Below are 19,281 nucleotides of genomic sequence, written 5' to 3'. Positions count from 1 at the left end.
ACAAACAAAACCAAGGTTACACCCTTGCATAGTACAGTTAAAATATAATACTACAAAACAGTTACAACTACAGTTTAGTTAATGTTGGCATGACTGGTTGCTTTATCTTTGTGCGCCCTATGAGAAGAAGCTAATGACAATAAAGCCTTGAAAGTGTAACCTCCTTTCTTTCCCAACATCAGAGATACACCTTCCCATTAATGATCTCATCACTCACCCAGCGGGGGTCCGGACGGCACCATGCCCTTGAGCTCAGCTTTGACCACAGGGGGAGCGCTGTTCAGTTTGGAGGCGGCGTGGTCGATGAAGAGCTGCACGGTCACCTCGTCCAGCGAAGGGAACGGGGTTTGACTCAGAGAGCTGCTCTGGCTGCTCTCTGACGGACGCTGGATTTTGTGCATCGCTACAGCGGGGTACGGGTTCTCCTGGAGGGAGAGAGGGGGGGAGGAGGAGTACATAGGGGGAGGAAGGGGAGAAGTGGTGAGCGCAGGGAAACAAAGAAGCTACGACAATAAAGAAATCTGAGCTAAATGAGACGAGAAGGGTTCCTGCAGGTTTCACCGACTCAAATGTACCCCTCCTATTGTCTCCCCCCCCCTCACTTTGGTCCTGTTTGAACTGCTATTACATTAACACAAAAACCATTAATCATCAACACATTTCATTTCACACCCTTTCAAACTGTACATATTGTATCAGAGTACTGGTATACATGAAGAACTGCAGTAAATATACAAAGAACAGACACTGAACATGTGTTGGTGTGCCAGGTGTGATCCATGTGGGGGGAGGGGCACATAAGGGGGGGGGACACATCTATAGAGAGTGTGTGTGTGTGTGTGTGTGTGTGTGTGTGTGTGTGTGTGTGTGTGTGTGTGTGTGTGTGTGTGTGTGTGTGTGTGTGTGTGTGTGTGTGTGTGTGTGTGTGTGTGTGTGTGTGTGTGTGTGTGTGTGTGTGTGTGTGTGTGTGTGTGTTTTATCTGATCCTAATGTCTGCTGTGAAGGATATCATGAAGCTTTAATGCAATCGAATGTAAAACAAAAAAGTTCTGATCGATGAAAGTAGTACATCGGTCAGATTTGACCCGAAGACAACAGGAGGGTGAAGACTCTTTCAAACCACTTTGAATATAATGTAAGACTTATTTCACGGCACCAAAGTATGAAGGAAACTTGCTGTGAAAGAGAAACACGTCCCATAATTACTTACAAAGTAAATGTATTCACGTTCAACATAAGAACGATGCCTGAACATAACGGTAAACAGAACTGTGTTGGCGTGTTATTACTTCTGAGAGACGAGCGGAGGAAATGAGGCTGGTGGAGTCAGGCATCTCATTTAGTTTAAACCCCTTTTTCAATTTGTACCTTTGTGTATACATGTTTTTTATATAGCAAATATCTGTTATTCTTTCTAAAAGCCTCATAGTTTATATTTATAACTTTGTATCTCAAGTCTTTGCAGAGTGGAGCTTTCTCAATAAAGATTATCGTTGTTATTAAAGGATAAAAGTCTCACAGGAATCCTCAATCACAGTATAATAAGTATTCCTTGAGAAATGCTTTGTTTTGTGTTTTTTTATCCTACATTTTTGAAGAGCAGCTCGGCCAGCTCCCTGACGTGGTTCAGGACCTTCTGCGGACACGTCTCCTCCTGTCGTATCCGCTCCACATGATTGGCTACCAGCTGTGGAGACAAGACCCAAAAAAAAAGCCACATTTCAACCTTTTAATATCCGACCCCCGTGCGTTTAATTAAAAAGCTCCAGCGGTGCGGACAGACTCACGTCGTCGAACAGGTCCGTGGCTCGGTAAGGAGGACCTCTCTCCGACACGAAGCCGGCGAACGCCATGCCGTCCAACACCTTCATCAGGAAGTCGTCCTCCGTCAGCGACCTCTGACCCAGGAAGGCAGCCTGAGGGACCAGTAACACTGATGACACTGACCCGTCTCTGAACCCCTTTAAGGTTCTTTTACGCTCCCAGAAACCTGCAGGTCCGATGTGACTCGGACTACTTTTAAATCCAGGCTGAAGACTTTTCTTTTAGCCGCTGCTTCCAATTGATATATTCACATCTTACACTGCACTGTCACTTTTATCCATGCATGTTTTTGAATGTTTATTTGATTATCTTTGCTTTTTAATGACTATTTTTTGAAATGCCATTTTCTAAATATCTTTCATTTTTGTAAAGCACTTTGAATTTCCTTGTGTTGAAAGGTGCTATATACCGTACTTTTCGGACTATAAAGCGCACCAGCATATAAGCCGCAGCAGCTACATTGTCCGTCTGTCTTGCTCTCGTTCTGTCTCTCGGTTCCACTTTTACTTTGGCGCGCTACCTGTCTCACTCTTTTCCGGCCTCCAGCTTTTCCTGCTGGAGCCCGCCGCTTAAAGGTGGCGGGCGCGGACCGGTCCTAGAGCCCATAGAGTTAAAGGTGGTTAATTTTACCTGTAAATCCATAGATGTAGGAGGTTCCCTAGTGGCCGTTAGCGGTACAAACAAAATGGGGAAAAAAGTCGCGGCTTATAGTCCGAAAAGTACGGTATATAAACTTGCCTTTCACACATGTGATACAACGCTTAATGTATTTACACTACTCAGACTCAGAGGATATGTACCTCAGAACTTCTTACTCTTAGATTAATCGGGTCTCATGTCCTTCCCTATGCATGAGAAAAGCCCCTATTGTCAAGCAAAGCGCATTGGTGATGTTTTTTATCGTGGCTGACATGAAATATAAAGAACACGGACATCTGAAGGTGAAGTTAAGAAAATCTAAAAATTAAAAAACAACTAAAAGAGAGACTGGAACTTGTTTTGGTAACGATGTAGAGAAACAATCAATAAAGGGCCGTAGACTAAGTTGTGTACGTGCCTAACCAAAGTATGAACACTTCGGACCAAGACATCATTCTCCAGACTTTGTTAGGATAAAAAAAAACGTCTCTTTTGAAGAAGACACAGATTATTATTGGGAGTTGTTGCAACACGCACCTTATGGAAGCGGATCACGGGCTCTGGGTGGATGCGGATGATGTGTAAACACCAGCGGTAGCCCTGGAAGAGCCGAGCGAACAGCCACAGGAAAACCCCTCGGATCTCCTTATCCTGAAACACACCGTGAAATGAGGACCAGCAAGAGAGACACACACACACACACACACACACACACACACACACACACACACACACACACACACACACACACACACACACACACACACACACACACACACACACACACACACACACACACACACACACACACAACACACACACACACACACACACACACACACACACACACACACACACACACACACACACACACACACACACACACACACACACACACACACACACACACACACACACACACACACACACACACACACACACACACACACACACACACACACACACACACACACACACACACACCAGAGGGGTTTTCCTACCTGGATCTTGAGGGCGGAGGGTTGCGTGGAGAGGGGGGGAAAGGCCTGATCAGCGATTTCCAGCTCTGGATCCAAAACCTACAATAAAAAAAAAATCAATAACCACCTCGCTGCCTCTTGCGGACGTTCTGCTGAAGCGTGATCCTGCTGGATTCTGAGAGAGACCTTTTAGTGACAAAAGAGACGTTTATTTGCCACGTTTTTGGAGCAAGCAACTATCGCTTTTTAACTTCTCCATACATGTACTTAAAGAAAACCCTTTCTATACCAACCAACACACTTCACTTTCAGACACTAATGAACACAACATGTACCAACTATGACAATCATAAAGCGATGACCTTCTATCATTCAATGTAGTTTTTCGTTGCACAATAACATGATGAAATGTGTCTTTTTAATAAACTGAAATAGTTCTTATTGACGGATTGGGGTTATTGTATCGTCTTCTTAAAAAGGCGCAGTCCAGACTGACACAGAGTGGATATATCCACCCACGTGAGGATACCTTGGAGACAGCCTTTGGTCTGAGGACGTCACATACAAATGAATTCACTTAAAGCGTAAGGAGGCTAAGCCCCGACAATCTGCAGCACCATCGATCAAACTACCTTCGCCCAAACCAGACCTCGATGTTTCAGGTCATTCAACTAAAGACGGGCTGCTCCACAAAACCCCCCGATCAGTTCTACAGTTATGTCTCTGTGTCGTTCCAGGAAAGAGAGATCAGTCTGACGTGTGAGGCTTTCACCAGGGTTACTTTGGGGTCCTCAAAACAGGCCACAAACACGACGGGTAGAAAACGACTGAACTAGGGCTTCCATCTTCCAGTTTACAAATCTGTGAAATCACAAGTGAACGTTTCTTTCTCTTAGTCACGTAACTACAAAACAACAGTGTCCAGGTTATAAGTGATAAAGCAGAATGAGCAACCAGTGATGGAAGAAGTCTATAACACAAGGAAATGTGGAATGATTACAATTAAATCATTTGAATAAGCTCAGTATTGACTTGTCAGCAGAAGCCCCAGTTACTGTGTTGAGGAGACACGCAGTGAAGGCATGCTGGAGGGATTGTAAACACATCTCGTTTTAATGTGACGGTACGTCTTAAACGGGGCTTAGAGATCCCTTTGGATACTCTCTAAGGCAGGGGTGTCAAACTCAATTTCATCACGGGCCACATCAGCATTAAGGTTGCACTCAAGGGGCCGGTTGTAAGACTATATAAAAATACATATACAAATATTTAATATATATAAAATAATGTATTATATTACATTATTGCCTCTGCATTGGATTATTATCGGATAGGGTAATAACTACATAATTAACTACGTCTGAAAGCAGAAGTCTAGGGCAAATCATTGCAAGTCTCTTCAGTGAGAATGTCACAAAATGATTTAAAAAGAAAAGCCAAATTCTGGAGGAAAAAAAAATAACATTTTGGAAAAAAAGTCAAATTTCAAATGCATTGTGGGATATGTAGTTTATGGGCAATGTGCTTCGGTAAAGTAGAATGTAACCGTATAATAAACCTATTATATTCTTTGCAAGCTCTTATGGGGCCACATAAAATGAAGTCGCGGGCCGGATTTGGCCCCCGGGCCTTGAGTTTGACACCCCTGCTCTAAGGGTTATAACAATGACGACCTGGACCAAAAGAAAGGCACCTTCAGTTGGCTTCCCCCCCACAAGAAACAACTGACACGGGATGAATCTAAAGATAAACAAATCTATCGTTAAGACCCTCACAATGTTGGGTCGTATGTTTCTGAAGCTAGATCTTAACAATAGTCTGTGTGTGTGCGTGTGCGTGTGTGTGTGTGAGTGTCCTAGCATTACTATACTTGTGGGGACCTAAATCTGTTACACAGTCACGTGTGGGGACTGGCCTCCCTTATGGGGACAAAATGGAGGTCATTAATCTTAGGGTGAAGACTTGGTTAGGTTTAAGTTAGGGTTAGGCATGTGTTGGTTATGGTTAAGGTTAGGATAAGTCTCCAGGAAATGCATGAAAGTCAATGTAATTGAAGTGATGTATACATGGTATTAGGGATGCCAGCGATTATTCGATTATTCGTTAAAGTCTCCATAATCAAAAATTATTTTTAAAATGACATTTTTTTTATATATTTTCTTTTTATTATTATTTATGTTTTTTTTTTCTGGCTTAGTTTCAACCAAAATATAGACTAATGCTAATAAGTAGTAATAGTATTAATAATTGGGGGGCGTCAAATAATCGCTTATTATTCGCCAGGGCTGTCTGATTTTCGATTATGATCAGTTTCTGGCATCCCTCCATGGTGTGTGTGTGTGTGTGTGTGTGTGTGTGTGTGTGTGTGTGTGTGTGTGTGTGTGTGTGTGTGTGTGTGTGTGTGTGTGTGTGTGTGTGTTGATCCAACAAGGTGAGACGCAGAATGATGCATTATGGGTCATTACATACAAACTCATCCATAATTCCAGGTTCAAGGATATGGATTTTTTGTGAAAACATTTTAAATAAATCAAAAATCGAAATATGTTTTCACTGGATTCTGTTGAGGTGTGCAGTGAGTGAACATACGTGTAAACCCTTACGGTAATTTGCAACATGTATTTATGTAAAAAGAGCCTTTTATGCAACTGTAGAACTTATTGTAGCTTTTTTTACTCGATGTTTTGAAAGACTGTAATTTCAGCTTTTAGTAAAGTAACAAAAAAAAGGACATTGCATTTGTTTTACCGCAGATATTTCAAATACGACGATAGTCCGTGGGAAGAGCCTGTCTGACTTCAGGCTCCTCGCAGCATCCAGACACAAACATGGCCGTGATGCCAGCTTCTGCCTCTAAATAAACACACCCCACCCTCAGTGATGAACTCCAACCCTGAGCAGCCAGCAGAGGGAAAGCCGTCCTCGCTGTGGGCCAACGGTTTCCCAGCAACACGGAGTAACCGCATGCAAATGAATCACCGTGTTTTAAACGTGACGACCACAACGGGAGCAAGCAAAGGCTATCCAGGAAGGAGGACTTTCCCACAACTGCAATCGAGACAATCCACTGCTGGATGAGACGTTTGTCCTGATGGTTAAAAGATGCGTGTATTTTTTTACTCATTTGTGGAGTTTTTTATTATTTCAAAGTATTTTTTACCACGTGTGTCCATCACTTTGTTCCAGAACAACATCAACAACTACCGTCTGTATGTTAGCATGCTATAATGTTAGCATTTCCCTGAAGTGCATCCTCCCAAAGCTGCTAGCGTGGCGGTGGACTTTACTGCATGTCTGGATGTGAATACTTTTTATAAGCACTGTATAACTCAATAAACTCTATCTTTAGTAGTGTGTGCAGCATGTGAGCTGGCGTGTGGCGCAGTGGGTTGTGCGTATGTGTTGGGATCAGGGGGTCACAGGTTCAAACCCCACTGCAGTCGGCATGTCGTTGTGTCCCGGTCACTCCAAATTGCTCCCGTGGGGATTGCCCACAGTACTGAGCAAGTAAGTCACTTTGGATAAAAGCGTCTAACAAGTAACATGTGATGTAATGGATAGCGATGCTAATCTAATAGTTATAATATCATAAGTTCAAATCAGGGAGAACAGTTGAAGAAAATTACTTAAAAGATTTTACAGGCGGCTTTACAATTAAAATTAGTTAAAGTGTTCGCAGAGGACATTCACTTTACTGTAGTTATAATATCATAATAAGTTCAGATCAGGGAGAACATTTGAAAATAAATGGCTTAAAAGATTATAAAACACATGAAAGGCTGTGGTTTAATTTTAAAATAATGAAATAAAAACATCATTTGAAAAGGCAGCTTGGATGAAATGATTACATTACGTGATACTTGTTAGTCGCTTTTATCCAAAGGGACTTACATACTCAACACAGGGACACAACGACATGCCGACTGCAGCGGGGTTTGAACCTGTGACCCCAACGCACAACCCACTGCGCCACATGCGTGTTTGGTTATGATGATTATTATGATATCAGTCATTAAACATTATAAAGTGTTCCAGACACTCGCAGAGGATATTCATCGTACTATCTTGTTATGTGTTTTTAATTGGACTGCAAACATAACATTCAGTAACATGATCACAAAGCGAGAGCCGCCACAGACTGACAGCAACACCCGCCATGCGTGACAATCAGAAGCAACAAAGGGGAAGGCAGGAGAGAAATGCATTCTGCAAATATCAATTTAGAGAATAATGAAGCCCTTTGATTACATTCTGATAAAAGAGCATTTATCAGAAAGGGCCAGACTGGAGTCCTGGAAGTGCATTGCAGTGATATGACTGGCTTTGTCTGATATGGACACAGTGGGGCAACGCAGGAGAAGGAGCTGATAGGACAGGTTTACTGTAACTGTGCAACAAATCACCTCCGGCTGGCAACGGCTCCATCGTTCATCGAACTGGACTTAGAACTCCTAATTTTACATTTATATTATATTAATATGCCATTTCTTGCACACTTAATGTCAATAATACCCTACTTTTAGATTGTGTTGGCTGCAGTGTTGGGACTAACGCGCTACTGTAACGCCGTTATTTTTGGCAGTAACTAGTACTCTAACGCAGTGGTTCTCAAACTTTTTCAATAATGTTCCCCCTTTGAAAAAAATATTCAGCCATGTACCCCCTGATCAGCGCAAACACAATGTGTTAAGGAAAAAATAACTATAAAGAGGTGCAGTGCAGCGCTGCACCATCGGTGTCTGATTTATTAAAACAACAACAGTAACTGAGAAACACTTAAATGCTACATTTCAAATGTTTACAATCCATCACTAAATTCATGGCAAACCAATTTTAACATCATGCGATAACACTAAGATGACATTAGTTGCATTGAACTGATCTTTTTAATAAGTTGTACTGTATTCTGACAGGGAAGCCTACTGCAGTTATTACACTTTGAAATATGTGTAACTCTAAAACCCACACTGCTCAAACTTCCTTACTCTTCCTAAAATTGGTTTATTTATTTAGGGGTGTGAATGAAGAGAAATGGGATTTTGACCCTCTCATATAAACATATGCTTAATGCTGCGCTATACTTTGCGGCCACACGCCGTTGCCAAGCAACGCTTATTGTTTAGGTGTCCTTTGATAAGCAGGCAGTCATATCATTAGCTAGAACTAGCTAGATCTGATAGATTTGGACATAAACGCGAGTGAAGTCTAACCGGACGCGAGAGAGAGATCAGATCAGCTGCTGACGGAGAACACGCAGCTCTGCCTGATCACAGCTCCCCGCTGTGACGGATCGTTGAGCCGAGCAAAATACACTAAGAGTCAGACCTAACACATTTAGCTAGCTTATCTACTCTGGAACTAGCTACACTAGTTTTAAATATATTTATTCTTTACTGTCGGGTCACTTATTACAGGTTCGACGGGCTGTCAGGAGAGGGAGAGGAAAAGAGAGCACCCCGTTTATTTTTCCCATTATATTATCCGGAGTTTCTGTAAACCTTTGAGGAAAGTAGTTGATCTACTATTAGTAGTTTGTTTAAATGCATTACTTATGTTTTTTTTTTTCATTAACATAAAATAAATCTCACGTACCCCCTGCAGTACTCCAACGTACCCCTAGGGGTCCGCGTACCCCCATGTGAGAACCACTGCTCTCACACATTACTTTTTAAATTCAGTATCTCAGTTACCGTTACTACATGGTGCGTTACTCCGTTAGTTTTTTTATATAGTCAACAGCCAGGCGAACCGAGATGAGAACTGTACTTAAGTACTTGAGTAAATGTACTTAGATACTTCCTGTGTCACATGCGGAGACGGGCTGTGGGCGTGTTTGTGTTGTTTACTAACAAGACTGTCATGGCGGCGGCGGAGCTCAAGTCTAGTTTCTCCACCTGGAGATATTCTCACTATTTCACTTTTGTCGAGCACAAAGAAAAGAACGTTTTAGTTAAATGTAAGTTGTGTCCTGGCGGGTCAAAGAGCCTATCTACTGCCCAAACCAGTCATTCACATCTCTTAAAACATCTGCAGAAACAACATGCTGGGACGAAGCTAGTAGCTAAGACCACAGAGACTCAGCCGACGCCACTCCACCTCCACCTGCACCTAAGCAGCAGCGGCTGGATTTTAACCAAGGGACTGCTAGCCAGGGAAAGTCCATAAAGCCATTGCACGGTATGTTGTAGAACACATGCAGGCTATTGCTACAGTGGAGTCACCCGCTTTCAGGGAGCTAGTTAGCATGATAGCATGTCCGGGCGGCACACGGCATATGGGACGGAACACTTTTTCCAACTACCTGGAGAAAGAATATACACAAATGCAAAGCCAGCTAATATCGATGCTATCCAGATTGCATATAATGCATGTCAAGTTGATCAACAGATTGTATTATTCTCCAATGCAATAACAGAACTGACATGAAGGCTATAAGGGCATAAATATAATGGGAGCCCTTTTTTAAGTAACTAAAAATTACTTTCCACAGTAACGCATTACATTTTGGTGTAAGTAATCAGTAGAGTTACTTTTGAAATGAAGTAACTAGTAATGGTAACTAGTCACTGGTTTTCAGTAACTAGCACAACACTGGTTGGCTGTAAATTGGCCCTTCAATAGTGTTTTATGCGTCAGTTTAATCAACTTGTATATTTTCTACTTTTTAGTTCCGTTTTATTTCTATTTTGAGATGTTTCTATTTGTTTATTTTCGACTCTTTTTAATGTTCTAATGATGTGCAATGCCTTGTTTTTCATGCTGCTGTAACGGAAACATTTCCCCAGTTGGGATAAATAAAGTATATCTTATCTTACTGTGTGTGAGGGGAGTAGGATTTTAATGACAGCCTGGTGTTATGAGTGTGTGTTCAGAGCTCCTACCATGGAGAGCACGGTCTGGGTCTGCTGGAGGATGGGCTCCGGCAGCAGCGAGATGTGGACACACTCTGGGATCGTCACCGTGCCGCCATCCAGGTCAGCGATGATCACGTCCAACTGAAAACACACACACACACTTTTCATCTCTGCCCAAAGGAAGACCGTTGATATGAGTACGGCAGCACGATTACCGACAAAACACAGAGACAATGTCGTCTCTGTCGACAGCCGCTCATTACAGGACGCTCGCCATCACACACACACACACACACACACACACACACACACACACACACACACACACACACACACACACACACACACACACACACACACACACACACACACACACACACACACACACACACACACACACACACACACACACACACACACACACACACACACACACACACACACACACACACACACACACACACACACACACACACACACACACACACACACACACACACACACACACACACACACAGAGGAGGGTTCATTACACTTTCATCCAGCTTTAATGAGACGGCAGCAGTTCGTGTCTTTGATGATGAGATCCAGTGCTTTCCGTCATGGACACACAGGTATCACGTATCTTGGCACGGTCTGCGACGGAGCGCTGAGTCAGAGCGCTGAGTCAGGATCGGTAGCAAGAAGGCCAGGTGAGCATCTTATTAAAAGACGGATGAAGCGTCGCTTAACGGGTCAGCGAGAGTTTACGTGAAACGTTATCTTCAACGTAATTAAACCTCCGATGCGTCTGTGGGGTAGATTATCGTGTCCTCTCCGTCTGATTATAACTATCTATTCCTGCCTTTTTTTGAAAATATAAAACTATCCATTCAGCTTTTACACCATGCTTTATTTAAATCACATGTTATGTGTCGCAGCTGGACACGGGCAGACAGTGATGGTTACTGACTGAACATCGATGGAACCCCAATGTAGGAAAGGCAAGGCAAGTTTATTTATATAGCACTTTTCAACGCAAGGCAATTCAAAGTGCTTTACAAAAAATGAAAGACATTAAGCATTAAAAAAGAAAAGCTAATAAAATAAACATTAAAAGGAAAAATACATGGATAAAAGTTACAGTGCAGTTGAAGATATGTAGGAAATGTGTTCGTTATAACCTTTAACTGGATGTTTTTATTATAAATGAAATATCCCTAATGTGGGACTTTAAGCTGTGTGACGACGAGGGATGGCTATCGTCAAGGCTTTAACGGTACTACTACTTTTATCGACCCGGTCTTTTAACGGTACTCTTATCGGTTCTTTTAGAGAAAGAAAGAAGGTAAACTAACTAAAGAAATTGTGAACAAAACTAACATTGATTTTTATTTAAATTAAATAGATAATATTTCACATCAAAAGAAACAACAATGTTTTAACAAATCGTATTAAATAATGTGATGACAGAACTGGAAACAGAATAGCTGAAACTTTAACAGACTAAATAACTCAGTTTCCTCTAATCATAACCCATGTTTGTATAATGGAGTTAACTTTGTGTTGCTGCTAGCGAACATAACACCTGACGGGGAAACGTTCCTCGTGGACGGGGCTACAGAGCTGCTAGAGAGACAGTGGAACCCGGTGCATTCCTCCGTCTGGATGTGGAGCACTTTGGATAAATGTTTAGACACACTGCTCGTGTTACCGCCCTGACATGCTGAACTCTTATTGCACTTTTGGTGACGAGCATCGAGACGGGTAAAGTTTAACCACCTCGGAGCGCGTTCTCTCCGCCATCCCCGCCGTGTGTGTTGCTGCATGTAGCAGCTGCGTGTGTGTAAACTGCCCCGCCCCCTCGCACACAGACGGGGGAGATCTCGTCTGGATTGGAAAGATCGAGAATACATCATCGACCCCTTGATTTTTCATTTTAGGCGACACTAAAAGTGCAATGTAATGTCTTTGTAGCAATAATACAATGATAATAATAGTAATAATAATAATTCAGCCCCGGGGCCCGTTTGATAGCGGGCACTAAACATGTTGATTTTAAAAGGATAAGCGCCCATGAGGTAGTATGATATAATAATAACCATGTAATTAAGGAGTGATCACGTGGGCGTCTCGGCAGGATGCATTTTCCACAAGAGTCACATTTGTCTTATCCACATTCAAAGTATTATTGCATTTGTGTATCACGTCGGAGAGATAGGAACTCACCAGCTCTTGTGTCTCCAAGCGAAAGACGGAGTTGACCCCGATGATGAAGGGGGTCGGGGTGCTCAGGACTTCTAGAAGTTTCCCCGGCAGGATGGGAACGTAGGTGAAGCTGAGAGGGAAGCAAACGGGAAGAGATTCAGCACCTGGCGCTCTTCACGCTGCCATGGACAGTCTGGCACTAAGGCACATTCCCCGAAGACACTGCCGTGTAGGACAGAGAGTGAATACACTACACAGAGATGCTGGATGAGAAACCAATGAGACTTTGGAACATTGCAGAATATACATTTATTCTAGTCGACCTCACAATGGAATGATGATCAGTAGAAATGGCCATGACATGGGACCTTTAAAGTGTGCATATGTATAAGTTAGGGATGGGAATTTGAAAGCAACTTTATATTCGAATATTCGACCCCCAAAAAAACGGTTAACCGATTAACCGAAATGTACATATCATATATATTTTTTAATAATAAATACATTTGTGTTTGTTGTGTAGGACTCTCCGTTAGAGCGCAACGTTACACATGTTTTTTTTAATTAATATTTTGAATGGCACTATCGTATACATTTGATTAATCCATTTGATAATATGCAATACATTTCGGCAAAAGTTACAATAAAAAGATTCATAGCTCATATTCAAATACCTGAATCACTTTGAATATTCGATTAATCCCATCCCTAGTATAAATGTGTATATCAGAGTTCCCGGTCAACATGTCCGTTAAAGTTTCATTCTTCCAGACAAAATTTTAAAAGTGCCGGTCAAAGGTCTTCGTTGTTATTTATTGAGCTTTAAACTAATTGATGATTCGATATTAAACAAACTAATTGAGTAGATTAACTACATTATTCAAAAGTGAACAGTAACTTATAATAACACGGGAATAATAAACGGAGCGCTCTCTCCTGACAGCCCGCCAGTCTCATGCAGCCCGCGGATCCAGAGTGACCCGACAGTAAAACTAAACATATCTATAACTCGTTACGGTGGTTTGAGAGGTCGTTAAAATAGCTACGTGTGATATTCTAACCTGCGTGTGATATTCTAACCTGTTTTGTTCTGTGATCGTGCAGAGCTGCGTGTCGACTCGTCAGCAGCAGCTGATCTCTCTCTCCCGTCAGATTAGACTTCACTCGCGTTTATGTCCATATCGATCAGATCCAGCTAGTTCTAGCTAATGATATGACTACCTGCTTATTAAAAGACACCTAAACAATAAGCGTCGCCATGCAACTGGGTGAGGCCACAAAGTATAGCGCAGCATTATGCCTTTGTTTACATGCCCACCGGAACCCCGAGGCATTACCAACAGATCAACGCACAATCAACCCACACAGGACATCTCTCTCTCCACATCAAGTGTTAGACATTAGAGTTGACTATTCTTGTCTGTCACATAAATGGCGTAAGTTGCGTAACTGAAGCGGTATTGCGCTAAAGGGATATTATTTTGATCGGACACTTTGACCGGAGAGATTTAGATTTGCCGGTCTTCAGCATATTTTACCGGTCATAGTTCGGTAATTACCGGCTAACGGGAACTCTGGTGTGTATATATATATACATATTTGTATATATTTGTATTCGGGATAGTGGGAAACGGTATTTCGATCTCTCCGTCTGTACACACAAACTGAGAGATTGACAATAAAGGTGACTTTGACTCTGCTCCACCACAAAGAGATAAAGGTGTCCTGAAATCTAGTTTTGTAATTATCAACGGCACTGATAAATAAATACATGTACTTACTTATTGACGTGTTTTACTGCCTTGACCGTATGGTTCTTGTATGGTAATGTGTTAAGCGTACGGTCCAATTCATAGTAACTTTAAATATTATATATTAAACGTTTTTAGCTTCAGAAAGACACGTATACTGTCTGTTATGAGTGATTGCGCCGTCGGGAATGCTTGGAATGTCGCTGTGACGTGACGATAAAGGAATCGAATCTCATCTGAAGTACCTGTACTTGAGGGGGAACATGATGGCCAGCAGCCCCCTGCAGGCGTCCGTCAGCCTCTGGTAGCTGCTGGACAGGAACAGGATCTTATGCTCCGTCAGCGCGGCGCAGAACAGATACAAAACGTTCACGATGCCTGAAGGGAACAGGAGAGGGGAGAGGAGAGAGGAGAGGCTTTAAAGGGAGGGAAGGACACAACAAATACGTTCACACACTGAGTCTCGTGTTTTATTTTTTGATGGCACCTTAAAAATAAAAGGATTAGCTCGACTCATCTCATTGTACCTGTGTAACGACAAAGGATTATATTCTATTTTAAACTCTGATTGATTTTAATTCTTGTCTCTTTTACCTCTGTTAAGTGCCTTCAAGCACCTGATGATAGATGAAACGATTATTATTATTATCACATTAATACGGTTTCCTACGGCAACCACTTTTACTGTCCTCAATAAAAACAATATTCTTATAAACAAAATATTTGTGAATTTAAGAATGTCCCCGACTTGATGCCGGTATACACAGTACATGGATTCCTACCATTGCTTACAAAGCAAAACAGTGACATTATTTATTATCTGTTGTGTGTTTTTATTTTATTTATGTTTTATTCATCAAGGATATTTCGAGGTTTAAGTAAATTGTGGTTTATTTGCATTATTTTTGTCATAGGTACCTTATTATCAGCCGCATACAATTATCTTTAATTGACAATTTCCCAATGTTTTCTAGGTCAATATGTAGGTAGAACATCACAAGGTTTTGTCGGTGGTTTACTTTTATTTTTTTATTATTCTTTATTATAATTATTATTATTTTTATTTTTTTTATTATTTTTTTTTTTTTTATTAAAACTTTTATTTTTTTATTATTTTTTAATTATTAATATTTTTTATAATTATTTTTTTATTATTATTAATATGGCAAGCTCTAGGAATCTAATTGGACAATAAAAAATAATAATTGAAAGTTTTTCTTGTGGTTTTTTTTAATAGTAAAGGATGGGAAATTAAGTTAAAGGAAATATTTTAACAGTTATAGACCCTTCGATCAATACAAAATCTGATGCGTCGAAACTTCCAGCTGTATTACCGCATTTATCTTAATCAACATTTATCAAATACATGAGTTTGATTTAACACCTTAATCTGAATTAAACACTATTTCAAAGAACGGCATTCTTGTAGCATTATTTCCTAAATGTCTCATAACCATACCGAGCTGTCGGAAGAGCTGCGCCACGGTGCTGCCGCTGACAGGAAGTGCGTCATCGATGGGAGTCTGGATGACTTGCCGGTCGCCAGCACCTAATGTGATCGTTCTCTACGGGTCGAGAGAGAGGGAGAGACAGGAAGGGTTTAAGAAGGGAGGTGAGAAACCCAGAGAACATCGGGTGCTTCTTCTTCATAGTCTTCTTTAATCGGGGGTTGAGAGTGAGGTGTATCACAGGTGGGCAGCGTGAGGCAGCCACAGAGTGACGGAGGGTCCCAGAAGCTTAGCGGGGGCATCACAAATCAAACACACAAGCCATTCCAGCTGATCAACACCACCTGATGCACGAGTCGTTATGCCACACGGCAGGTGTCATGCGCTGGACATTTTCCACGGCAGTGTAATGTCAGCGCGGGGGGGAAGCAGATTGGTCAGAGGGAAGCTGTACGGATGATTCATCTCGGGCCGTGAAGCGTGTCCTGGAGGGAAATGAACTTCTAGAGAAGGTTGGGAAGTGTCTTTGTGTAACGGAGCGTCCACACGGCAGCGTCGACAGCTTCAAAAACGGTTTCCGACGCGTCTGCCCATTCACTTTGAACGGGGTGACGTCACTTTCGCCGAACTGCATTGTGGGAAGCAGAGCGGAGCTTTCCTGGCGTTTCACGGTACGTCCACACGGCAGCTTTTCAAAAATCTTGAACATCTTGGAGCTGGGCGTGTCTGACAGCTTGGGGATTTTTTGCGAGCAACGCGACCAACAACCAATCACATGAATCTCCCGCCCCCGACATACAAAGCAGAAAACCCCGGGGATTTCATGCGAGCAATATATATATAAATATAAACTCCCCAAACAGGCGAAACCCCACAAGTTTCCCCCACTGTCTCTGCCTCCTCCGGTTTGTATCCCGGTAATAGTTCTGGTCGTAAAGAACCGGGTGATTTGCTACCGTAACTTCTCGTTTGGAATATGAGGAAATGAACTGCGGTCTGGTCCTCCCTGCTTACACGCGGTTTGATTGGCTAGCGCTTCTACTGTCAGATTTGCATAAACGTGTTTGATTGGCTGGCGCTTCCAGCTCAGCTTCAAAAGTTGAACATTGCTCAACTTTTGAATCCTGGAAATCCTGGAAATCTTCGCTTCGCTCCCCCACAATGCAGTGCGGCGAAAAGCGAGGCAAAGTGACGTCATCCCCATTCAAAGTCAACGGGCAGAGAAGCGTTGGAAGCGGTAGAAGATTCTTCTAAAGCTGCTGTGTGGACGTACCGTCAGGCTGCAAAAGTTGAGCAATGTTCAACTTTTGAAGCTTCTGAAGCTTTCGGTGGAAGCGTCAGCCAATCGAATCATATGCCAGTACAAGCTCTAGCCAATCAAACCACTGCTTGTGTGTCAGGGGCGGGAGATTCATGTGATTGGTTGTTGGTCGAGCTTCAGACACGTCCAGCTCCGAGCTTTTTTTGAAGCTGTAGTGTGGACGGGCCGTAGATGCTGCTTAGTAATCCTGGATATCTGGTATCACTACACTGCGTCTAATAACTACCATGACGCAAATTGACCCGAAGTTCACTCTGCTCTAGACAAAACCAATCAATAGTGACTGGTGTGGTTTGGATTAAAAACCTGAGAGGAAAGGGGAATCATTTGAATGTAAATCAATAGAATGAGCACAATAATACAGCATGGCAGCACAACATTGATCACATGACACCCGGTCACATGACACCCGGTCACAGTATACCTTGTGCACAGGATTTCTGATAAACATGCTATTTCACCCTCGAATGTGCACGAACAAAATGTCAGGTAATGCTTTATAAGTAGTGGCCAAATGAAATCTGGGTTTTGAGATATTGAAATATCCCAGACCTCGACATGAAATGACTTCACCTGGACTATTTTGAGCAGCAGTAAAAATCAGAGGTGTATTTCTAATCTGTAGCCAGGTGCTTCACCATTGTTCCCAGGCAGGGTGGCTGTGTGCAGCTGGGAGGTGGAGGACAGTGCAGCTGGGAGGTGGAGGACAGTGCAGCTGTATTTCATGCTCGCAGCAGCAGAGGCGAGCTCAATCCTGTGATCCAACATCTGATTATTAGCTGTGTTATTATTTTTATTCATCGTTTGACTTTAATAATAAGTGGGAATGTTAACGCAAATGCTAATAAGAAATGTCTTTATCTCCTATTTACATAGCTGCAAAAGCTTCTATTAAAAGCAGCAACTGTCTGTCAAATGAATTCAACGGGAAAAGTCCACTATTTAGATATTCAATTAATTGTTAAGTACTTAGTAGTAAAATCTGAAATAGCCGTTTTCCGCTTCTCAAATTTGGTGATTTTTATGGATTTATTTTCTCTGTTTTATAGTTTCAAATAAAGTAAATATCTCTGGTCCGATAACAAGACCTTGAAACAGGGATATACGTTTGACACTATTCACTAAAGCCATGTATTACTGATAATGTATATCTATGCTAACGAAGGCTAAACGGGAAGGACACAGTTACTAAAAACAACTCTCAGTTGATTGGACACCTTATTTGATTCAATGGGAGACAGTTGAGATGTTATAGGAGCTTAATGATCAGTTGTTGGTCACATATTGAGTTTGCATCAAAGCGTTTTGATTGGTTCTCCTGCAGTGAGGAGGCGTGTGCGGACCGGCTGCGGGGGGGGTGACAGAAAACAGGAAGCTGCGATTGGTAAAGAGAGGAGAATGAAGTCAGGCCGGCGTACCAAACTCTCCTCCGTCTCCTCCTGGCCCGGCTACACAAGCACACACACCATCACACACACACACACACACACACACCATCACACACACCCCGCAGGATAAGACACAGGTTAGAAACAACAGGAGGGAGGGCACAGAGAATCCTGGCTGAACAACGATGAGGCGATAATGTCTTGCAGGAAGCTGCACAAACATGAACTGCACGATGACGGCTGTGTACAAAAAAAACATCGGACACACACACACGCAAAACAAAGTGTTGTGTGTAATGGCATTCAGCAGCACAATGACAGCAACAGATGAGTTTCATGACATTCTACTTCTTAAACAACAGGAGATATAACGTTAGGCTGATCCATCATATAGTTTGTAGAGGGGGAAATGTAGATTACATGTACTTGACCACACACACGACCACACACACACACACACACACACACACAGCCTCCTTGCACATTATCCCACTTATAACAAGGTTAAATACCAAACACAGTGCCAACTTGACTCACAATATTTAAATGATCGTACTTTTCTTCTGCCAACAAGAAATCAATTTGAAGAATTTCAGTCCAGCCCTTATATATATATACAGCTTACGAATACTCGATTCTGATTGGTCAATTTGGACATTCCAGAGGTCTGTTAATTCTTGCTAACAGACCGTTGCTAGGGAGGATCAAGGGACTATGTGCAGCCATATCAATCCGCGGAAAGAAGTCCGGTCGATTTAACGTTATCTGTGCACAACTCACATTAGTTTTCCTCTATCACGAAACACTGTGGAATATATTTTGAATATTAATTTTTCACGTGTTTAAGTACCGTACTTTTCAGACTATAAAGCGCACCTGCATATAAGCC

General features: G+C 42.2%; 1 protein-coding gene across 1 annotated transcript in view; it reads right to left on the bottom strand.

Annotated features, from left to right (window-relative positions):
• sbf1 (SET binding factor 1) overlaps positions 1–19,281 on the bottom strand; it is a 73,283-nt gene that overhangs the window by 21,976 nt on the left and 32,026 nt on the right. Inside the window, exons 6-15 of the mRNA XM_034112512.1 lie at positions 18,423–18,452; positions 15,695–15,800; positions 14,481–14,613; positions 12,506–12,614; positions 10,325–10,438; positions 3,465–3,542; positions 3,001–3,114; positions 1,788–1,916; positions 1,589–1,687; positions 218–425 (exon numbers count right to left, since the gene is read on the bottom strand). Coding sequence (XP_033968403.1) covers positions 218–425; positions 1,589–1,687; positions 1,788–1,916; positions 3,001–3,114; positions 3,465–3,542; positions 10,325–10,438; positions 12,506–12,614; positions 14,481–14,613; positions 15,695–15,800; positions 18,423–18,452 — 1,120 coding nt within the window. The remainder of the gene's footprint in view (positions 1–217; positions 426–1,588; positions 1,688–1,787; positions 1,917–3,000; positions 3,115–3,464; positions 3,543–10,324; positions 10,439–12,505; positions 12,615–14,480; positions 14,614–15,694; positions 15,801–18,422; positions 18,453–19,281) is intronic.

The sequence above is a fragment of the Pseudochaenichthys georgianus genome, chromosome 23 (genome assembly GCF_902827115.2).
Source record: "Pseudochaenichthys georgianus chromosome 23, fPseGeo1.2, whole genome shotgun sequence".
Taxonomy (NCBI): Eukaryota; Metazoa; Chordata; class Actinopteri; order Perciformes; family Channichthyidae; genus Pseudochaenichthys; species Pseudochaenichthys georgianus.
Note: the sequence above shows the minus strand (reverse complement) of the source record. Positions and strands in the feature narration are given on the sequence as shown.